The sequence below is a fragment of the Oncorhynchus mykiss genome, chromosome 6, assembly GCF_057628025.1.
Source record: "Oncorhynchus mykiss isolate SJ-2025 chromosome 6, ASM5762802v1, whole genome shotgun sequence".
Classification (NCBI taxonomy): domain Eukaryota; kingdom Metazoa; phylum Chordata; class Actinopteri; order Salmoniformes; family Salmonidae; genus Oncorhynchus; species Oncorhynchus mykiss.
The window spans coordinates 80,142,501-80,164,914 of record NC_143027.1 but is presented as its reverse complement, the minus strand read 5'-3'; the positions used below and the strand labels follow the sequence as shown (position 1 = coordinate 80,164,914).

Below are 22,414 nucleotides of genomic sequence, written 5' to 3'. Positions count from 1 at the left end.
GTCAGAGGTTAGGTTGAAGTAACCTTCCAGTATAACAGTGATGGGGTTAGAGGTCAGAGGTTAGGTTGAACTAACCTTCCAGTATAACAGTGATGGGGTTAGAGGTCAGAGGTTAGGTTGAACTAACCTTCCAGTATAACAGTGATGTGGTTAGAGGTTAGGTTGAACTAACCTTCCAGTATAACAGTGATGGGGTTAGAGGTCAGAGGTTAGGTCGAACTAATCTTCCAGTATAACAGTGATGGGGTTAGAGGTCAGAGGTTAGGTTGAACTAACCTTCCAGTATAACAGTGATGGGGTTAGAGGTCAGAGGTTAGGTTGAACTAACCTTCCAGTATAACAGTGATGGGGTTAGAGGTCAGAGGTTAGGTTGAACTAACCTTCCAGTATAACAGTGATGGGGTTAGAGGTCAGAGGTTAGGTTGAACTAACCTTCCAGTATAACAGTGATGGGGTTAGAGGTCAGAGGTTAGGTTGAACTAACCTTCTAGTATAACAGTGATGGGGTTAGAGGTCAGAGGTTAGGTTGAACTAACCTTCCAGTATGACAGTGATGGGGTTAGAGGTCAGAGGTTAGGTCGAACTAACCTTCCAGTATAACAGTGATGGGGTTAGAGGTCAGAGGTTAGGTTGAACTAACCTTCCAGTATAACAGTGATGGGGTTAGGTCTGAATCCCTCTCCTCCTGGACACAACGTCTTGTACTCCGCTGGAAGACAAATGATTTATTCCCTACATCACAACATTTAGGGATCTTTCCATGTAAGTATTGTGTTAGATGGGGTGATAGGTCAGACTGACTCACAGGAGTTGAGAGGGGGGCAGGATTCGCAGGGTGTTCCCCAGGCCTGCCCTAGAGAACAGCAGCAGGAGGCTTTGGACACCGCCACACCTATCTCATTGGAACAGACCAAACTCTCAGACGCATCCCCCCGCATCCGCACGTCCAGATAGCAGTCACCAGAACGAGTGTCTGGGAAGGGACACACACATACTCAGTCATCTCCCATCAGAAGGACCCATACTGAAAGTGTGTGTGTGAGTGAGTGAGTCCAGAGCGATGTCTCACCTACACAGCCCACGCGGGTGGGGTTGAGTTCGAAGTCTTGAGGACAGTTACAGATGTAGCTACCTGGGGTGTTGACACACAGTCCACTGATACAGGTGGTCGGGTCAGCACACTCATTAATGTCTGATAGGAGAGGGGGGAGAGAGAGAGTGAGAGAGAGAGAGGGGGGAGAGAGGGGTGGTGGATGGAGAGAGAGAGAGAGAGAGAGAGAGAGAGAGAGAGAGAGAGGGGGGAAGGAGAGAGAATGTGAGAGAGAGAGAGGGGAAGGAGAGACAGAGAGAGAGAGAGGGGGGGTGGAGAGAGAGCGAGAGAGAGAGAGAGAGAGAGAGAGGGGCGGGTGGATGGAGAGAGAGAGAGAGAGGGGGGGTGGATGGAGAGAGAGAGAGAGAGAGAGAGGGGGTGTGGTGGATGGAGAGAGAGAGAGGGGGGGTGTTGGATGGAGAGAGAGGGGGGGTGGATGGAGAGAGAGAGAGAGATAGAGTGAGAGAGAGAGAGAGCGAGAGAGAGAGAGAGAGGGAGAGAGGGGTGGTGGATGGAGAGAGAGAGAGAGAGAGAAAGAGGGGTGAAGGAGAGAGAGTGAGAGAGAGAGGGGAGAAGGAGAGAGAGAGAGAGAGAGAGAGAGAGTGAGAGGGGGGTGGTGGATGGAGAGAGAGAGAGAGAGAGGGGGTGGTGGATGGAGAGAGAAAGGGGGGTGGATGGAGAGAGAGAGATAGAGGGGGTGGTGGATGGAGAGAGAGAGGGGGGGGTGGATGGAGAGAGAGCGAGAGAGAGAGAGAGGGGGTTGGTGGATGGAGAGAGAGAGAGAGAGAGAGGGGGGGGGGTGGATGGAGAGAGAGAGAGAGAGAGAGAGAGAGGGGTGGATGGAGAGAGAGAGAGAGAGAGGGGGTGTGGTGGATGGAGAGAGAGAGAGGGGGGGGGTGTTGTATGGAGAGAGAGGGGGGGTGGATGGAGAGAGAGAGAGAGAGAGAGTGAGAGAGAGAGAGAGCGAGAGAGAGAGAGAGAGGGAGAGAGGGGTGGTGGATGGAGAGAGAGAGAGAGAGAGAGAAAGAGGGGTGAAGGAGAGAGAGTGAGAGAGAGGGGAGAAGGAAGGAGAGAGAGAGAGAGAGAGAGAGAGAGAGTGAGAGGGGGGTGGTGTATGGAGAGAGAGAGAGAGAGAGAGAGGGGGGGTGGTGGATGGAGAGAGAGAGGGGGGTGGATGGAGAGAGAGAGATAGAGGGGGTGGTGGATGGAGAGAGAGAGAGGGGGTGGATGGAGAGAGCGAGAGAGGGAGAGTGGGGTGATGGATGGAGAGAGAGGGAGAGAGAGAGGGGGGGGTGGATGGAGAGAGAGAGAGAGAGAGAGAGAGAGAGAGAGAGAGAGGGTGGTGGATGGAGAGAAGGAGAGAAAGAGAGAGAGAGAGAGAGAGAGACTGTCACAAATGCCTCAGTGTGTACGCTAGTGATGTGATGTGTGTGTGTGTGTGTGTGTGTGGTATTAGGGTGTGGGTGTCAGTCCTCATCATTAATATGACTCCTTATACTGAGGGAGGAGAGGAATCATCCCTTTTTCCGTCCCTCCATCCCAGTGGAGAAGGGGATGAGTCTGATTGGGGTTAGGAAGGATGAGGGTTTGGTTGGGGGAGACTGGTCGTCTCTTCACAGTGTCCAGAGAACAGTGTCATGACAACACAGAAACTCAGGGACAGTCTTACTGACAGGCCATTTAGCCTTGTGTTAACCTTTTGTTCTTTGTTTTAGTGTCTATGGAGAAACACTTAAAATTGATACCAATGTAATGTGTAATTCTACTGGGCTTAATAGACAGTACAGTGGAGCAAAGTCAGCCACCAATTGTGCAAGTTTAATCATAGGTACACTTCAACTATGACAGACAAAATGAGGGAAAAATATCCAGAAAACCACATTGCAGGATTTTTAATGAATTTATTTGAAAATTATGGTGGAAAATAAGTATTTGGTCAATAACAAAAGTTTCTCTCAATACTTTGTTATATACCCTTTGTTGGCAATGACAGAGGTCAAACGTTTTCTGTAAGTCTTCACAAGATTTTCACACACTGTTGCTGGTATTTTGGCCCATTCCTCCATGCAGATCTCCTCTAGAGCAGTGATGTTTTGGGGCTGTTGCTGGGCAACACGGACTTTCAACTCCCTCCAAAGATTTTCTATGGGGTTGAGATCTGGAGACTGGCTAGGCCACTCCAGGACCTTGAAATGCTTCTTACGAAGCCACTCCTTTGTTGCCCGGGCGGTGTGTTTGGGATCATTGTCATGCTGAAAGACCCAGCCACATTTCATCTTCAATGCCCTTGCTGATGGTAGGCTTTGTTACTTTGGTCCCAGCTCTCTGCAGGTCATTCACTAGGTCCCCCCGTGTGGTTCTGGGATTTTTGCTCACCGTTCTTGTGATCATTTTGACCCCACGGGGTAAGATCTTGCCCCAGATCGAGGGAGATCAGTGGTCTTGTATGTCTTTTCCATTTCCTAATAATTGCTCCCACAGTTGATTTCTTCAAACCAAGCTGCTTACCTATTGCAGATTCAGTCTTCCCAGCTTGGTGCAGGTCTCCAATTTTGTTTCTGGTGTCCTTTGACAGCTCTTTGGTCTTGGCCATAGTGGAGTTTGGAGTGTGACTGTTTGAGGTTGTGGACAGGTGTCTTTTATACTGATAACAAGTTCAAACAGGTGCCATTAATACAGGTAACGAGTGGAAGACAGAGGAGCCTCTTAAAGGAGAAGTTACAGGTCTGTGAGAGCCAGAAATCTTGCTTGTTTGTAGGTGACCAAATACTTATTTTCCACCATCATTTGGAAATAAATTCATAAAAAATCCTACAATGTGATTTTCTGGATTTTTTTCCCTCATTTTGTCTGTCATAGTTGAAGTGTACCTATGATGAACATTACAGGCCTCTCTCATCTTTGTAAGTGGGAGAACTTGCACAATTGGTGGCTGACTAAATACTTTTTTGCTCCACTGTATATATCCTGACCCATACAGGTTCTCTGAGGAGAGCTACACTGGGGTGACAGGGTGTGTTATCACACAGAGAAGACTGTGCTATGTGTGTCTGCCTATGTTAACAGGTGTGTGTGGTTTACCAGTGCAGTTGCCTCCGCTCCTGTCCAGCTCGTAGCCGATGCTACACTGACACCTGAACAGCCCCGGAATGTTCTGACACCTTCCATTCACACAGATATCGGCAAAGGTACACTCGTCTATATCTGTGGGAGGGAGGGAGACAGAGAGCGGTTAGAGAGGGAGTCCAGCTGGGAAGGATGAATGGTCCTGGGACGGAGTGTACCTTGACACACACACACACACACACACACACACACACACACACACACACACACACACACACACACACACACACACACACACACACACACACACACACACTAAGAGACAAACACACACTAAGGGACACACACACACACTAAGAGACACACACGCATACTAAGGGATACACACACACATGTACACACACACTCTAAGAGACACACACACACACGTACACACACACTCTAAGAGACACACGCACACTAAGGGACACACACACACTAAGGGACACACACACACACTAAGGGACACACACGCACTCTAAGGGACACACACACTAAGGGACACACACATTAAGGGACACACACATACACTAAGGGACACACACACACACTAAGGGACACACACACACACACTAAGGGAGACACGCACTCTCAGGGACACACACTCTAAGGGACACACACATTAAGGGACACACACACACTAAGGGACACACACACACTAAGGGACACACACACTAAGGGACACACACACACTAAGGGACACACACACACACACTCATGCTGACAGAATACCAGTGTGCTGCAGTTAATTTGTTTAATTATTGGTTCGAGAAGTGTAAAGTTAAACATAAGGAGGCCAGTTTGAGCATGTATCTCATTCCAGCCCTGTGTTTTATTGGCAATAGAAACCTCTCCTTTCTCTTTAATAAAGCACAACTGTAAACTATATATAAACTATAAACATATCGACTATTCCAAAACAGCCTTCTTTAACAGCATGTAACTGTTAGACAGATAATTTTGTGATTTAAATGTACACATGGCAGAAATAGACACAGTGTTGTTAGGGTGTCAGTAGCTGTCTTACCCTCGCAGGCCTTTCCGTCCGGGGTTGGGATGAAACCCATGTCACATTCACAACGGTAGCCTCCAGGAACATTCAGGCAGTTACCGCTCTCACACAGGTTCACGTTATCTGCACACTCATCGCTGTCTGTACCAGAACACATAAACACATCATTACAAATCACTTCACTGAGAATAATAAGCAGGTACTGAGATCTACAGTCAAGGGAAATATTTGAACATGAGTCAGTGTGTGACCCTGTGACCTGAGCAGTAGAATCCGTCCCCAGAGAATCCATCCTTGCAGTGGCAGCGGTATGATCCCATGGTGTTCAGACAGTCTGCGTTGTTGCTGCACATGTGGGTCCCGTTGGAACACTCATCCAGGTCTGAAACACACACAGATGGTTGATTATTGATGCTTGATAAACCATTCATAACGGGTATAGATAGTATTAGATGTAGCTGGGTTGATAGAACATCTAAAACTGGTACAGATAACTGAATATTGTTGTTTATAACAACAATCGTTTATAACTGGTATTCTGGTAGACATTTCTAAAACGTTTCAGATACAGTAGTTAATACCAAAGTTGGTGGTTATTGGTTACTACAAGTCATAAGTGGTCATAGCTGGTCACAGCTGGTTATAGCTGGCCATAGCTGGTTATAGCTGTTTATAGCTGGTCACAGCTGGTCATAGCTGGTTATAGCTGGTCATAGCTGGTTATAGCTGGTCACAGCTGGTTATAGCTGGTCATAGCGGTTTATAGGTTGTTCCTACCCGTTCATGGCAGTTCATTGCTGTTCATAGCTGGTTATAGCTGGTCATAGTGGTTTATAGGTTGTTCCTACCTGTTCCTCCCTGTTAATGGCAGTTCATTGCTGTTCATAGCTGGTTATAGCTGGTCATAGTGGTTTATAGGTTGTTCCTACCTGTTCCTCCCTGTTCATGGCAGTTCATTGCTGTTCATAGCTGGTTATAGCTGGTCATAGTGGTTTATAGGTTGTTCCTACCTGTTCCTCCCTGTTCATGGCAGTTCATTGCTGTTCATAGCTGGTTATAGCTGGTCATAGCTGGTCATAAGTTGTTCCTACCTGTGCATTTGATCCCGTCTCCAATCCATCCCGGAGCACAGCTACACTTGAAGCTACCAGCCGTGTTGGTACATGAGGCATGTCTGTCACAATTATGGGCCCCAATCTCACACTCATTAATATCTACAGAGAGAGAAAGATGAGAGTTAGTATGGAACTCACTTGTGAAAGGTTTACAAGTTGTTTGTGTTTGGTTGACTGATGTGTCGTGTGTTATTGTGTGGTTATTGTTAGGTTGATGTAAGGTTATTGTTAGGTTGATGTTTGGTTGACTGGTCGGTGTGTCCTGGTTTATCTACTCAGAGACATACACTGAAGCCAGCCCACATCGGCCTCTGATGAAATCAATGATGAAATGAGAGAAATATACTGCTGCTACAGAACCAGAAAATAACCCTATCACTCTACTGCTCTCTATCTCACTCTATCTCTCTCTATCTCTCTCTATCTCTCTCTATCTCACTCAACTGCTCTCTATCTCTCTCTATCTCTCTCTATCTCTCTCTATCTCACTCTACTGCTCTCTATCTCACTCTATCTCACTCTATCTCTCTCTATTTCTCTCTATCTCTCTCTATCTCTCTCTATCTCACTCTATCTCTCTCTATCTCTCTCTATCTCTCTCTATCTCACTCAACTGCTCTCTATCTCACTCTCTCTCTCTATCTCTCTCTATCTCTCTCTATCTCTCTCTATCTCTCTCTATCTCACTCAACTGCTCTCTATCTCACTCTATCTCTCTCTATCTCACTCTATCTCTCTCTATCTCTCTCTATCTCACTCTATCTCTCTCTATCTCTCTCTATCTCTCTCTATCTCTCTCTATCTCACTCTATCTCTCTCTATCTCACTCAACTGCTCTCTATCTCACCCTATCTCTCTCTATCTCTCTCTATCTCACTCTATCTCTCTCTATCTCACTCAACTGCTCTCTATCTCACTCTATCTCACTCTATCTCTCTCTATCTCTCTCTATCTCTCTATATCTCACTCTATCTCTCTCTACCTCTCTCTATCTCACTCAACTGCTCTCTATCTCACTCTATCTCTCTCTATCTCTCTCTATCTCTCTCTATCTCTCTCTATCTCACTCTATCTCTCTCTATCTCTCTCTATCTCACTCAACTGCTCTCTATCTCACTCTATCTCTCTCTATCTCTCTCTATCTCTCTCTATCTCACTCTATCTCTCTCTATCTCACTCTATCTCTCTCTATCTCTCTCTATCTCACTCAACTGCTCTCTATCTCACTCTATCTCTCTCTATCTCTCTCTATCTCTCTCTATCTCACTCTATCTCTCTATCTCACTCTATCTCTCTCTATCTCTCTCTATCTCTCTCTATCTCACTCAACTGCTCTCCATCTCTCTCTATCTCTCTCTATCTCACTCTATCTCTCTCTATCTCACTCTATCTCTCTATATCTCTCTCTATCTCTCTATCTCACTCTATCTCTCTCTATCTCTATCTATCTCTCTCTATCTCTCTCTATCTCTCTCTATCTCTCTCTATCTCACTCAACTGCTCTCTATCTCACTCTATCTCTCTCTATCTCTCTCTATCTCTCTCTATCTCACTCTATCTCTCTCTATCTCTCTCTATCTCACTCTATCTCTCTCTATCTCTCTCTATCTCACTCAACTGCTCTCTATCTCACTCTATCTCTCTCTATCTCTCTCTATCTCTCTCTATCTCTCTCTATCTCACTCTATCTCTCTCTATCTCTCTCTATCTCACTCTATCTCTCTCTATCTCTCTCTATCTCACTCAACTGCTCTCTATCTCACTCTATCTCTCTCTATCTCACTCTATCTCTCTCTATCTCACTCTATCTCTCTCTATCTCTATCTCACTCTACCTCTCTCTATCTCTCTCTATCTCTCTCTATCTCTCTCTATCTCTCTCTATCTCACTCTATCTCTCTCTATCTCACTCTATCTCTCTCTATCTCTCTCTATCTCTCTCTATCTCACTCTATCTCTCTCTATCTCACTCAACTGCTCTCTATCTCACTCTATCTCTCTCTATCTCTCTCTAGTTCAGTCTCTCTCTGGTCTGGTTCAGTCTCTCTGGTCTGGTTCAGTCTCTCTCTCTGGTCTGGTTCAGTCTCTCTCTCTCTGGTCTGGTTCAGTCTCTCTCTCTCTGGTCTGGTTCAGTCTCTCTGGTCTGGTTCAGTCTCTCTCTGGTCTGGTTCAGTCTCTCTGGTCTGGTTCAGTCTCTCTCTCTCTCTGGCCTGGTTCAGTCTCTCTCTCTGGTCTAGTTCAGTCTCTCTCTGGTCTGGTTCAGTCTCTCTGGTCTGGTTCAGTCTCTCTCTCTGGTCTGGTCTGGTTCAGTCTCTCTGGTCTAGTTCAGTCTCTCTCTGGTCTGGTTCAGTCTCTCTCTCTCTCTCTGGTCTGGTTCAGTCTCTCTCTGGTCTGGTCTGGTTCAGTCTCTCTCTCTGGTCTGGTTCAGTCTCTCTCTCTGGTCTGGTCTGGTTCGGTCTCTCTCTCTCTCTGGTCTGGTTCAGTCTCTCTCTCTGGTCTGGTTCAGTCTCTCTCTCTGGTCTGGTTCAGTCTCTCTCTCTCTGGTCTGGTTCAGTCTCTCTCTCTCTGGTCTGGTTCAGTCTCTCTGGTCTGGTTCAGTCTCTCTCTGGTCTGGTTCAGTCTCTCTGGTCTGGTTCAGTCTCTCTCTCTGGTCTGGTCTGGTTCAGTCTCTCTCTCTTTCTGGCCTGGTTCAGTCTCTCTCTCTGGTCTAGTTCAGTCTCTCTCTGGTCTGGTTCAGTCTCTCTGGTCTGGTTCAGTCTCTCTCTCTGGTCTGGTCTGGTTCAGTCTCTCTGGTCTAGTTCAGTCTCTCTCTGGTCTGGTTCAGTCTCTCTCTCTCTCTCTGGTCTGGTTCAGTCTCTCTCTGGTCTGGTCTGGTTCAGTCTCTCTCTCTGGTCTGGTTCAGTCTCTCTCTCTGGTCTGGTCTGGTTCGGTCTCTCTCTCTCTCTGGTCTGGTTCAGTCTCTCTCTCTGGTCTGGTTCAGTCTCTCTCTCTGGTCTGGTTCAGTCTCTCTCTCTCTGGTCTGGTTCAGTCTCTCTCTCTCTGGTCTGGTTCAGTCTCTCTGGTCTGGTTCAGTCTCTCTCTGGTCTGGTTCAGTCTCTCTGGTCTGGTTCAGTCTCTCTCTCTGGTCTGGTCTGGTTCAGTCTCTCTCTCTTTCTGGCCTGGTTCAGTCTCTCTCTCTGGTCTAGTTCAGTCTCTCTCTGGTCTGTTTCAGTCTCTCTGGTCTGGTTCAGTCTCTCTCTCTGGTCTGGTCTGGTTCAGTCTCTCTGGTCTGGTTCAGTCTCTCTCTCTCTGGTCTGGTTCAGTCTCTCTCTCTCTGGTCTGGTTCAGTCTCTCTCTCTGGTCTGGTCTGGTTCGGTATCTCTCTCTCTCTGGTCTGGTTCAGTCTCTCTCTCTGGTCTGGTTCAGTCTCTCTCTCTGATCTGGTTCAGTCTCTCTCTCTGGTCTGGTCTGGTTCAGTCTCTCTCTCTGGTCTAGTTCAGTCTCTCTCTGGTCTGGTTCAGTCTCTCTCTCTGGTCTGGTTCAGTCTCTCTCTCTGGTCTGGTCTGGTTCAGTCTCTCTCTCGCTCTGGTCTAGTTCAGTCTCTCTCTGGTCTGGTTCAGTCTCTCTGATCTGGTTCAGTCTCTCTCTCTGGTCTGGTCTGGTTCAGTCTCTCTCTCTCTCTGGTCTGGTTCAGTCTCTCTCTCTGGTCTAGTTCAGTCTCTCTCTGGTCTGGTTCAGTCTCTCTGGTCTGGTTCAGTCTCTCTCTCTGGTCTGGCCTAGTTCAGTCTCTCTCTGTTCTGGTTCAGTCTCTCTCTCTCTCTCTGGTCTGGTTCAGTCTCTCTCTGGTCTGGTCTGGTTCAGTCTCTCTCTCTGGTCTGGTTCAGTCTCTCTCTCTGGTCTGGTCTGGTTCAGTGTCTCTCTCTGGTCTGGTTCAGTCTCTCTCTCTGGTCTGGTTCAGTCTCTCTCTCTCTCTCTGGTCTGGTTCAGTCTCTCTCTGGTCTGGTCTGGTTCAGTCTCTCTCTCTGGTCTGGTTCAGTCTCTCTCTCTGGTCTGGTTCAGTCTCTCTCTCTGGTCTGGCCTAGTTCAGTCTCTCTCTGGTCTGGTTCAGTCTCTCTCTCTCTCTCTGGTCTGGTTCAGTCTCTCTCTGGTCTGGTCTGGTTCAGTCTCTCTCTCTGGTCTGGTTCAGTCTCTCTCTCTCTGGTCTGGTCTGGTTCAGTGTCTCTCTCTGGTCTGGTTCAGTCTCTCTCTCTGGTCTGGTTCAGTCTCTCTCTCTGGTCTGGTCTGGTTCAGTCTCTCTCTCTCTCTGGTCTGGTTCAGTCTCTCTCTCTGGTCTGGTCTGGTTCAGTCTCTCTCTCTCTGGTCTGGTTCAGTCTCTCTCTCTCTCTGGTCTAGTTCAGTCTCTCTCTCTGGTCTGGTTCAGTCTCTCTCTGGTCTGGTTCAGTCTCTCTCTCTGGTCTGGTTCAGTCTCTCTCTCTGGTCTGGTCTGGTTCGGTCTCTCTCTCTCTCTGGTCTGGTTCAGTCTCTCTCTCTGGTCTGGTTCAGTCTCTCTCTCTGGTCTGGTTCAGTCTCTCTCTCTCTCTGGTCTGGTTCAGTCTCTCTCTCTCTGGTCTGGTTCAGTCTCTCTGGTCTGGTTCAGTCTCTCTCTGGTCTGGTTCAGTCTCTCTGGTCTGGTTAAGTCTCTCTCTCTGGTCTGGTCTGGTTCAGTCTCTCTCTCTTTCTGGCCTGGTTCAGTCTCTCTCTCTGGTCTAGTTCAGTCTCTCTCTGGTCTGTTTCAGTCTCTCTGGTCTGGTTCAGTCTCTCTCTCTGGTCTGGTCTGGTTCAGTCTCTCTGGTCTAGTTCAGTCTCTCTCTGGTCTGGTTCAGTCTCTCTCTCTGGTCTGGTTCAGTCTCTCTCTGGTCTGGTCTGGTTCAGTCTCTCTCTCTGGTCTGGTTCAGTCTCTCTCTCTGGTCTGGTCTGGTTCGGTATCTCTCTCTCTCTGGTCTGGTTCAGTCTCTCTCTCTGGTCTGGTTCAGTCTCTCTCTCTGGTCTGGTTCAGTCTCTCTCTCTGGTCTGGTCTGGTTCAGTCTCTCTCTCTGGTCTAGTTCAGTCTCTCTCTGGTCTGGTTCAGTCTCTCTCTCTGGTCTGGTTCAGTCTCTCTCTCTGGTCTGGTCTGGTTCAGTCTCTCTCTCGCTCTGGTCTAGTTCAGTCTCTCTCTGGTCTGGTTCAGTCTCTCTCTCTCTCTGGTCTGGTTCAGTCTCTCTCTGGTCTGGTCTGGTTCAGTCTCTCTCTCTGGTCTGGTTCAGTCTCTCTCTCTCTCTGGTCTGGTTCAGTCTCTCTCTGGTCTGGTCTGGTTCAGTCTCTCTCTCTGGTCTGGTTCAGTCTCTCTCTCTGGTCTGGTCTGGTTCGGTATCTCTCTCTCTCTGGTCTGGTTCAGTCTCTCTCTCTGGTCTGGTTCAGTCTCTCTCTCTGGTCTGGTTCAGTCTCTCTCTCTGGTCTGGTCTGGTTCAGTCTCTCTCTCTGGTCTAGTTCAGTCTCTCTCTGGTCTGGTTCAGTCTCTCTCTCTCTGGTCTGGTTCAGTCTCTCTCTCTCTGGTCTGGTTCAATCTCTCTGGTCTGGTTCAGTCTCTCTCTGGTCTGGTTCAGTCTCTCTGGTCTGGTTCAGTCTCTCTCTCTGGTCTGGTCTGGTTCAGTCTCTCTCTCTTTCTGGCCTGGTTCAGTCTCTCTCTCTGGTCTAGTTCAGTCTCTCTCTGGTCTGTTTCAGTCTCTCTGGTCTGGTTCAGTCTCTCTCTCTGGTCTGGTCTGGTTCAGTCTCTCTGGTCTGGTTCAGTCTCTCTCTCTCTGGTCTGGTTCAGTCTCTCTCTCTCTGGTCTGGTTCAGTCTCTCTCTCTGGTCTGGTCTGGTTCGGTATCTCTCTCTCTCTGGTCTGGTTCAGTCTCTCTCTCTGGTCTGGTTCAGTCTCTCTCTCTGATCTGGTTCAGTCTCTCTCTCTGGTCTGGTCTGGTTCAGTCTCTCTCTCTGGTCTAGTTCAGTCTCTCTCTGGTCTGGTTCAGTCTCTCTCTCTGGTCTGGTTCAGTCTCTCTCTCTGGTCTGGTCTGGTTCAGTCTCTCTCTCGCTCTGGTCTAGTTCAGTCTCTCTCTGGTCTGGTTCAGTCTCTCTGATCTGGTTCAGTCTCTCTCTCTGGTCTGGTCTGGTTCAGTCTCTCTCTCTCTCTGGTCTGGTTCAGTCTCTCTCTCTGGTCTAGTTCAGTCTCTCTCTGGTCTGGTTCAGTCTCTCTGGTCTGGTTCAGTCTCTCTCTCTGGTCTGGCCTAGTTCAGTCTCTCTCTGTTCTGGTTCAGTCTCTCTCTCTCTCTCTGGTCTGGTTCAGTCTCTCTCTGGTCTGGTCTGGTTCAGTCTCTCTCTCTGGTCTGGTTCAGTCTCTCTCTCTGGTCTGGTCTGGTTCAGTGTCTCTCTCTGGTCTGGTTCAGTCTCTCTCTCTGGTCTGGTTCAGTCTCTCTCTCTCTCTCTGGTCTGGTTCAGTCTCTCTCTGGTCTGGTCTGGTTCAGTCTCTCTCTCTGGTCTGGTTCAGTCTCTCTCTCTGGTCTGGTTCAGTCTCTCTCTCTGGTCTGGCCTAGTTCAGTCTCTCTCTGGTCTGGTTCAGTCTCTCTCTCTCTCTCTGGTCTGGTTCAGTCTCTCTCTGGTCTGGTCTGGTTCAGTCTCTCTCTCTGGTCTGGTTCAGTCTCTCTCTCTCTGGTCTGGTCTGGTTCAGTGTCTCTCTCTGGTCTGGTTCAGTCTCTCTCTCTGGTCTGGTTCAGTCTCTCTCTCTGGTCTGGTCTGGTTCAGTCTCTCTCTCTCTCTGGTCTGGTTCAGTCTCTCTCTCTGGTCTGGTCTGGTTCAGTCTCTCTCTCTGGTCTGGTTCAGTCTCTCTCTCTCTCTGGTCTAGTTCAGTCTCTCTCTCTGGTCTGGTTCAGTCTCTCTCTGGTCTGGTTCAGTCTCTCTCTCTGGTCTGGTTCAGTCTCTCTCTCTGGTCTGGTCTGGTTCGGTCTCTCTCTCTCTCTGGTCTGGTTCAGTCTCTCTCTCTGGTCTGGTTCAGTCTCTCTCTCTGGTCTGGTTCAGTCTCTCTCTCTCTCTGGTCTGGTTCAGTCTCTCTCTCTCTGGTCTGGTTCAGTCTCTCTGGTCTGGTTCAGTCTCTCTCTGGTCTGGTTCAGTCTCTCTGGTCTGGTTAAGTCTCTCTCTCTGGTCTGGTCTGGTTCAGTCTCTCTCTCTTTCTGGCCTGGTTCAGTCTCTCTCTCTGGTCTAGTTCAGTCTCTCTCTGGTCTGTTTCAGTCTCTCTGGTCTGGTTCAGTCTCTCTCTCTGGTCTGGTCTGGTTCAGTCTCTCTGGTCTAGTTCAGTCTCTCTCTGGTCTGGTTCAGTCTCTCTCTCTCTCTGGTCTGGTTCAGTCTCTCTCTGGTCTGGTCTGGTTCAGTCTCTCTCTCTGGTCTGGTTCAGTCTCTCTCTCTGGTCTGGTCTGGTTCGGTATCTCTCTCTCTCTGGTCTGGTTCAGTCTCTCTCTCTGGTCTGGTTCAGTCTCTCTCTCTGGTCTGGTTCAGTCTCTCTCTCTGGTCTGGTCTGGTTCAGTCTCTCTCTCTGGTCTAGTTCAGTCTCTCTCTGGTCTGGTTCAGTCTCTCTCTCTGGTCTGGTTCAGTCTCTCTCTCTGGTCTGGTCTGGTTCAGTCTCTCTCTCTCTCTGGTCTGGTTCAGTCTCTCTCTCTGGTCTAGTTCAGTCTCTCTCTGGTCTGGTTCAGTCTCTCTGGTCTGGTTCAGTCTCTCTCTCTGGTCTGGCCTAGTTCAGTCTCTCTCTGGTCTGGTTCAGTCTCTCTCTCTCTCTCTGGTCTGGTTCAGTCTCTCTCTGGTCTGGTCTGGTTCAGTCTCTCTCTCTGGTCTGGTTCAGTCGCTCTCTCTGGTCTGGTCTGGTTCAGTGTCTCTCTCTGGTCTGGTTCAGTCTCTCTCTCTGGTCTGGTTCAGTCTCTCTCTCTGGTCTGGTCTGGTTCAGTCTCTCTCTCTTTCTGGCCTGGTTCAGTCTCTCTCTCTGGTCTAGTTCAGTCTCTCTCTGGTCTGTTTCAGTCTCTCTGGTCTGGTTCAGTCTCTCTCTCTGGTCTGGTCTGGTTCAGTCTCTCTGGTCTAGTTCAGTCTCTCTCTGGTCTGGTTCAGTCGCTCTCTCTCTCTGGTCTGGTTCAGTCTCTCTCTGGTCTGGTCTGGTTCAGTCTCTCTCTCTGGTCTGGTTCAGTCTCTCTCTCTGGTCTGGTCTGGTTCGGTATCTCTCTCTCTCTGGTCTGGTCTGGTTCAGTCTCTCTCTCTGGTCTGGTTCAGTCTCTCTCTCTGGTCTGGTTCAGTCTCTCTCTCTGGTCTGGTCTGGTTCAGTCTCTCTCTCTGGTCTAGTTCAGTCTCTCTCTGGTCTGGTTCAGTCTCTCTCTCTGGTCTGGTTCAGTCTCTCTCTCTGGTCTGGTTCAGTCTCTCTCTCTGGTCTGGTCTGGTTCGGTCTCTCTCTCTCTCTGGTCTGGTTCAGTCTCTCTCTCTGGTCTGGTTCAGTCTCTCTCTCTGGTCTGGTTCAGTCTCTCTCTCTCTCTGGTCTGGTTCAGTCTCTCTCTCTCTGGTCTGGTTCAGTCTCTCTGGTCTGGTTCAGTCTCTCTCTGGTCTGGTTCAGTCTCTCTGGTCTGGTTAAGTCTCTCTCTCTGGTCTGGTCTGGTTCAGTCTCTCTCTCTTTCTGGCCTGGTTCAGTCTCTCTCTCTGGTCTAGTTCAGTCTCTCTCTGGTCTGTTTCAGTCTCTCTGGTCTGGTTCAGTCTCTCTCTCTGGTCTGGTCTGGTTCAGTCTCTCTGGTCTAGTTCAGTCTCTCTCTGGTCTGGTTCAGTCTCTCTCTCTCTCTGGTCTGGTTCAGTCTCTCTCTGGTCTGGTCTGGTTCAGTCTCTCTCTCTGGTCTGGTTCAGTCTCTCTCTCTGGTCTGGTCTGGTTCGGTATCTCTCTCTCTCTGGTCTGGTTCAGTCTCTCTCTCTGGTCTGGTTCAGTCTCTCTCTCTGGTCTGGTTCAGTCTCTCTCTCTGGTCTGGTCTGGTTCAGTCTCTCTCTCTGGTCTAGTTCAGTCTCTCTCTGGTCTGGTTCAGTCTCTCTCTCTGGTCTGGTTCAGTCTCTCTCTCTGGTCTGGTCTGGTTCAGTCTCTCTCTCTCTCTGGTCTGGTTCAGTCTCTCTCTCTGGTCTAGTTCAGTCTCTCTCTGGTCTGGTTCAGTCTCTCTGGTCTGGTTCAGTCTCTCTCTCTGGTCTGGCCTAGTTCAGTCTCTCTCTGGTCTGGTTCAGTCTCTCTCTCTCTCTCTGGTCTGGTTCAGTCTCTCTCTGGTCTGGTCTGGTTCAGTCTCTCTCTCTGGTCTGGTTCAGTCGCTCTCTCTGGTCTGGTCTGGTTCAGTGTCTCTCTCTGGTCTGGTTCAGTCTCTCTCTCTGGTCTGGTTCAGTCTCTCTCTCTGGTCTGGTCTGGTTCAGTCTCTCTCTCTTTCTGGCCTGGTTCAGTCTCTCTCTCTGGTCTAGTTCAGTCTCTCTCTGGTCTGTTTCAGTCTCTCTGGTCTGGTTCAGTCTCTCTCTCTGGTCTGGTCTGGTTCAGTCTCTCTGGTCTAGTTCAGTCTCTCTCTGGTCTGGTTCAGTCTCTCTCTCTCTCTGGTCTGGTTCAGTCTCTCTCTGGTCTGGTCTGGTTCAGTCTCTCTCTCTGGTCTGGTTCAGTCTCTCTCTCTGGTCTGGTCTGGTTCGGTATCTCTCTCTCTCTGGTCTGGTCTGGTTCAGTCTCTCTCTCTGGTCTGGTTCAGTCTCTCTCTCTGGTCTGGTTCAGTCTCTCTCTCTGGTCTGGTCTGGTTCAGTCTCTCTCTCTGGTCTAGTTCAGTCTCTCTCTGGTCTGGTTCAGTCTCTCTCTCTGGTCTGGTTCAGTCTCTCTCTCTGGTCTGGTCTGGTTCAGTCTCTCTCTCGCTCTGGTCTAGTTCAGTCTCTCTCTGGTCTGGTTCAGTCTCTCTCTCTCTCTGGTCTGGTTCAGTCTCTCTCTGGTCTGGTCTGGTTCAGTCTCTCTCTCTGGTCTGGTTCAGTCTCTCTCTCTCTCTGGTCTGGTTCAGTCTCTCTCTGGTCTGGTCTGGTTCAGTCTCTCTCTCTGGTCTGGTTCAGTCTCTCTCTCTGGTCTGGTCTGGTTCGGTATCTCTCTCTCTCTGGTCTGGTTCAGTCTCTCTCTCTGGTCTGGTTCAGTCTCTCTCTCTGGTCTGGTTCAGTCTCTCTCTCTGGTCTGGTCTGGTTCAGTCTCTCTCTCTGGTCTAGTTCAGTCTCTCTCTGGTCTGGTTCAGTCTCTCTCTCTGGTCTGGTTCAGTCTCTCTCTCTGGTCTGGTCTGGTTCAGTCTCTCTCTCGCTCTGGTCTGGTTCAGTCTCTCTCTGGTCTGGTCTGGTTCAGTCTCTCTCTCTGGTCTGGTTCAGTCTCTCTCTCTGGTCTGGTCTGGTTCAGTGTCTCTCTCTGGTCTGGTTCAGTCTCTCTCTCTGGTCTGGTTCAGTCTCTCTCTCTGGTCTGGTTCAGTCTCTCTCTCTGGTCTGGTCTGGTTCAGTCTCTCTCTCTTTCTGGCCTGGTTCAGTCTCTCTCTCTGGTCTAGTTCAGTCTCTCTCTGGTCTGTTTCAGTCTCTCTGGTCTGGTTCAGTCTCTCTCTCTGGTCTGGTCTGGTTCAGTCTCTCTGGTCTAGTTCAGTCTCTCTCTGGTCTGGTTCAGTCTCTCTCTCTCTCTGGTCTGGTTCAGTCTCTCTCTGGTCTGGTCTGGTTCAGTCTCTCTCTCTGGTCTGGTTCAGTCTCTCTCTCTGGTCTGGTCTGGTTCGGTATCTCTCTCTCTCTGGTCTGGTCTGGTTCAGTCTCTCTCTCTGGTCTGGTTCAGTCTCTCTCTCTGGTCTGGTTCAGTCTCTCTCTCTGGTCTGGTCTGGTTCAGTCTCTCTCTCTGGTCTAGTTCAGTCTCTCTCTGGTCTGGTTCAGTCTCTCTCTCTGGTCTGGTTCAGTCTCTCTCTCTGGTCTGGTCTGGTTCAGTCTCTCTCCCGCTCTGGTCTAGTTCAGTCTCTCTCTGGTCTGGTTCAGTCTCTCTCTCTCTCTGGTCTGGTTCAGTCTCTCTCTGGTCTGGTCTGGTTCAGTCTCTCTCTCTGGTCTGGTTCAGTCTCTCTCTCTCTCTGGTCTGGTTCAGTCTCTCTCTGGTCTGGTCTGGTTCAGTCTCTCTCTCTGGTCTGGTTCAGTCTCTCTCTCTGGTCTGGTCTGGTTCGGTATCTCTCTCTCTCTGGTCTGGTTCAGTCTCTCTCTCTGGTCTGGTTCAGTCTCTCTCTCTGGTCTGGTTCAGTCTCTCTCTCTGGTCTGGTCTGGTTCAGTCTCTCTCTCGCTCTGGTCTAGTTCAGTCTCTCTCTGGTCTGGTTCAGTCTCTCTGGTCTGGTTCAGTCTCTCTCTCTGGTCTGGTCTGGTTCAGTCTCTCTCTCTCTCTGGTCTGGTTCAGTCTCTCTCTCTGGTCTAGTTCAGTCTCTCTCTGGTCTGGTTCAGTCTCTCTGGTCTGGTTCAGTCTCTCTCTCTGGTCTGGCCTAGTTCAGTCTCTCTCTGGTCTGGTTCAGTCTCTCTCTCTCTCTCTGGTCTGGTTCAGTCTCTCTCTGGTCTGGTCTGGTTCAGTCTCTCTCTCTGGTCTGGTTCAGTCTCTCTCTCTGGTCTGGTCTGGTTCAGTGTCTCTCTCTGGTCTGGTTCAGTCTCTCTCTCTGGTCTGGTTCAGTCTCTCTCTCTGGTCTGGTCTGGTTCAGTCTCTCTCTCGCTCTGGTCTAGTTCAGTCTCTCTCTGGTCTGGTTCAGTCTCTCTCTCTCTCTGGTCTGGTTCAGTCTCTCTCTGGTCTGGTCTGGTTCAGTCTCTCTCTCTGGTCTGGTTCAGTCTCTCTCTCTCTCTGGTCTGGTTCAGTCTCTCTCTGGTCTGGTCTGGTTCAGTCTCTCTCTCTGGTCTGGTTCAGTCTCTCTCTCTGGTCTGGTCTGGTTCGGTATCTCTCTCTCTCTGGTCTGGTTCAGTCTCTCTCTCTGGTCTGGTTCAGTCTCTCTCTCTGGTCTGGTTCAGTCTCTCTCTCTGGTCTGGTCTGGTTCAGTCTCTCTCTCTGGTCTAGTTCAGTCTCTCTCTGGTCTGGTTCAGTCTCTCTCTCTGGTCTGGTTCAGTCTCTCTCTCTGGTCTGGTCTGGTTCAGTCTCTCTCTCGCTCTGGTCTGGTTCAGTCTCTCTCTGGTCTGGTCTGGTTCAGTCTCTCTCTCTGGTCTGGTTCAGTCTCTCTCTCTGGTCTGGTCTGGTTCAGTGTCTCTCTCTGGTCTGGTTCAGTCTCTCTCTCTGGTCTGGTTCAGTCTCTCTCTCTGGTCTGGTTCAGTCTCTCTCTCTGGTCTGGTCTGGTTCAGTCTCTCTCTCTTTCTGGCCTGGTTCAGTCTCTCTCTCTGGTCTAGTTCAGTCTCTCTCTGGTCTGTTTCAGTCTCTCTGGTCTGGTTCAGTCTCTCTCTCTGGTCTGGTCTGGTTCAGTCTCTCTGGTCTAGTTCAGTCTCTCTCTGGTCTGGTTCAGTCTCTCTCTCTCTCTGGTCTGGTTCAGTCTCTCTCTGGTCTGGTCTGGTTCAGTCTCTCTCTCTGGTCTGGTTCAGTCTCTCTCTCTGGTCTGGTCTGGTTCGGTATCTCTCTCTCTCTGGTCTGGTCTGGTTCAGTCTCTCTCTCTGGTCTGGTTCAGTCTCTCTCTCTGGTCTGGTTCAGTCTCTCTCTCTGGTCTGGTCTGGTTCAGTCTCTCTCTCTGGTCTAGTTCAGTCTCTCTCTGGTCTGGTTCAGTCTCTCTCTCTGGTCTGGTTCAGTCTCTCTCTCTGGTCTGGTCTGGTTCAGTCTCTCTCCCGCTCTGGTCTAGTTCAGTCTCTCTCTGGTCTGGTTCAGTCTCTCTCTCTCTCTGGTCTGGTTCAGTCTCTCTCTGGTCTGGTCTGGTTCAGTCTCTCTCTCTGGTCTGGTTCAGTCTCTCTCTCTCTCTGGTCTGGTTCAGTCTCTCTCTGGTCTGGTCTGGTTCAGTCTCTCTCTCTGGTCTGGTTCAGTCTCTCTCTCTGGTCTGGTCTGGTTCGGTATCTCTCTCTCTCTGGTCTGGTTCAGTCTCTCTCTCTGGTCTGGTTCAGTCTCTCTCTCTGGTCTGGTTCAGTCTCTCTCTCTGGTCTGGTCTGGTTCAGTCTCTCTCTCGCTCTGGTCTAGTTCAGTCTCTCTCTGGTCTGGTTCAGTCTCTCTGGTCTGGTTCAGTCTCTCTCTCTGGTCTGGTCTGGTTCAGTCTCTCTCTCTCTCTGGTCTGGTTCAGTCTCTCTCTCTGGTCTAGTTCAGTCTCTCTCTGGTCTGGTTCAGTCTCTCTGGTCTGGTTCAGTCTCTCTCTCTGGTCTGGCCTAGTTCAGTCTCTCTCTGGTCTGGTTCAGTCTCTCTCTCTCTCTCTGGTCTGGTTCAGTCTCTCTCTGGTCTGGTCTGGTTCAGTCTCTCTCTCTGGTCTGGTTCAGTCTCTCTCTCTGGTCTGGTCTGGTTCAGTGTCTCTCTCTGGTCTGGTTCAGTCTCTCTCTCTGGTCTGGTTCAGTCTCTCTCTCTGGTCTGGTCTGGTTCAGTCTCTCTCTCTCTCTGGTCTGGTTCAGTCTCTCTCTCTGGTCTGGTCTGGTTCAGTCTCTCTCTCTGGTCTGGTTCAGTCTCTCTCTCTCTCTGGTCTAGCTCAGTCTCTCTCTCTGGTCTGGTTCAGTCTCTCTCTGGTCTGGTTCAGTCTCTCTCTCTGGTCTTGTTCAGACTCTCTCTCTGGTCTGGTCTGGTTCAGTCTCTCTCTCTCTGGTCTGGTCTGGTTCAGTCTCTCTCTCTCTGGTCTGGTTCAGTGTCTCTCTCTCTGGTCTGGTTCAGTCTCTCTCTCTGGTCTGGTTCAGTCTCTCTCTCTGGTCTGGTTCAGTGTCTCTCTCTGGTCTGGTTCAGTCTCTCTCTCTGGTCTGGTCTGGTTCAGTCTCTCTCTCTCTCTGGTCTGGTTCAGTCTCTCTCTCTGGTCTGGTCTGGTTCAGTCTCTCTCTCTGGTCTGGTTCAGTCTCTCTCTCTGGTCTGGTCTGGTTCAGTCTCTCTCTCTCTCTGGTCTGGTTCAGTCTCTCTCTCTGGTCTGGTTCAGTCTCTCTCTCTGGTCTGGTTCAGTCTCTCTCTCTGGTCTGGTTCAGTCTCTCTCTCTGGTCTGGTCTGGTTCAGTCTCTCTCTCTGGTCTGGTCTGGTTCAGTCTCGCTCTCTCTGGTCTGGTTTAGTGTCTCTCTCTGGTCTGGTTCAGTCTCTCTCTCTCTGGCCTGGTTCAGTCTCTCTCTCTGGTCTGGTTCAGTCTCTCTCTCTGGTCTGGACTGGTTCAGTCTCTCTCTCTGGTCTGGTTCAGTCTCTCTCGCTCTGGTCTGGTCTGGTTCAGTGTCTCTCTCTGGTCTGGTTCAGTCTCTCTCTCTCTCTGGTCTGGTTCAGTCTCTCTCTCTGGTCTGGTTCAGTCTCTCTCTCTGGTCTGGTCTGGTTCAGTCTCTCTCTCTGGTCTGGTCTGGTTCAGTCTCTCTCTCTCTGGTCTGGTTCAGTGTTCTCTCTCTGGTCTGGTCTGGTTTAGTCTCTCTCTCTGGTCTGGTTCAGTCTCTCACTCTGGTCTGGTCTGGTTCAGTCTCTCTCTCTCTCTGGTCTGGTTCAGTCTCTCTCTGGTCTGGTTCAGTCTCTCTCTCTGGTCTGGTCTGGTTCAGTCTCTCTCTCTGGTCTGGTCTGGTTCAGTCTCTCTCTCTCTGGTCTGGTCTGGTTCAGTCTCTCTCTCTGGTCTGGTTCAGTCTCTCTCTCTCTGGTCTGGTTCAGTGTCTCTCTCTGGTCTGGTTCAGTCTCTCTCTCTCTGGTCTGGTTCAGTCTCTCTCTCTGGTCTGGTCTGGTTCAGTCTCTCTCTCTGGTCTGGTCTGGTTCAGTTTCTCTCTCTGGTCTGGTCTGGTCTGGTTCATTCTCTCTCTCTGGTCTGGTCAGGTCTGGTTCAGTCTCTCTCTCTGGTCTGATTCAGGCCTCTCTCTCTGGTCTGGTTCAGGCCTCTCTCTCTGGTCTGGTCTGGTTCAGTCTCTCTCTCTGGTCTGGTCTGGTTCAGTCTCTCTCTCTCTCTCTCTGGTCTGGTTCAGTCTCCCTCTCTCTGGTCTGGTCTGGTTCAGTCTCTCTCTCTGGTCTGGTTCAGTCTCTCTCTGGTTTGGTCTGGTTCGGTCTCTCTTACTGGTCTGGTCTGGTTCAGTCTCTCTCTCTGGTCTGGTTCAGTCTCTCTCTCTGGTCTGGTCTGGTTCAGTCTCTCTCTCTCTGGTCTGGTCTGGTTCAGTCTCTCTCTCTGGTCTGGTCTGGTTCAGTCTCTCTCTTTGGTCTGGTTAAGTCTCTCTCTCTGGTCTGGTTCAGTCTCTCTGGTCTGGTTCAGTCTCTCTCTCTGGTCTGGTTCAGTCTCTCTCTCTGGTCTGGTCTGGTTCAGTCTCTCTCTCTCTGGTCTGGTCTGGTTCAGTCTCTCTCTCTGGTCTGGTTCAGTCTCTCTCACTGGTCTGGTCTGGTTCAGTCTCTCTCTCTCTCTGGTCTGGTTCAGTCTCTCTCTCTGGTCTGGTCTGGTTCAGTCTCTCTCTCTCTGGTCTGGTTCAGTCTCTCTCACTGGTCGGGTTTGGTTCAGTCTCTCTCTCTTGTCTGGTCTGGTTCAGTCCTTATGGTCTGCATGTCCAGGCCTCTCTACCACTCAGACTTTCACTGGAGCAGCTAACCTCCATCACAGACATTCAGACCTACTGCCCATCAACAAACACAACTTCAACTGGAGCTGTGACAGTGAAGGCTATATAGTGTGTGTGTGTGAGTGTGTGTGTGTGTGTGAGTGTGTGTGTGAGTGTGTGTGTGTGTGTGTGTGTGTGTGTGTGTGTGTGTGTGTGTGTGTGTGTGTGTGTGTGTGTGTGTGTGTGTGTGTGTGTGTGTGTGTGTGTGTGTGTGTGTGAGTGAGTGTGTGTGTGTGTGTGTGTGTGTGTGTGGGGGGGTGTGTGTGTGTGTGTGTGTGTGTGTGTGTGAGGGGGTGTGTGTGTGGGTGTGTGTGTGTGTGTGTATTTGTCCTATTTCATACATGTACAAGTGTGTATTCATTTGAATGTGTGAGTTG

At 49.9% G+C, this 22,414-nt stretch overlaps 1 protein-coding gene across 2 annotated transcripts in view; it reads right to left on the bottom strand.

The window, feature by feature from the left end:
• LOC110526764 (fibrillin-1) overlaps positions 1-22,414 on the bottom strand; it is a 161,127-nt gene that overhangs the window by 43,910 nt on the left and 94,803 nt on the right. For both annotated transcript variants that reach the window (XM_090239009.1, XM_090239010.1), the window contains exons 33-39: positions 6,299-6,421; positions 5,467-5,589; positions 5,223-5,348; positions 4,172-4,294; positions 1,070-1,192; positions 806-973; positions 641-709 (exon numbers count right to left, since the gene is read on the bottom strand). In XM_090239009.1, coding sequence (XP_090095135.1) covers positions 641-709; positions 806-973; positions 1,070-1,192; positions 4,172-4,294; positions 5,223-5,348; positions 5,467-5,589; positions 6,299-6,421 — 855 coding nt within the window. The remainder of the gene's footprint in view (positions 1-640; positions 710-805; positions 974-1,069; positions 1,193-4,171; positions 4,295-5,222; positions 5,349-5,466; positions 5,590-6,298; positions 6,422-22,414) is intronic.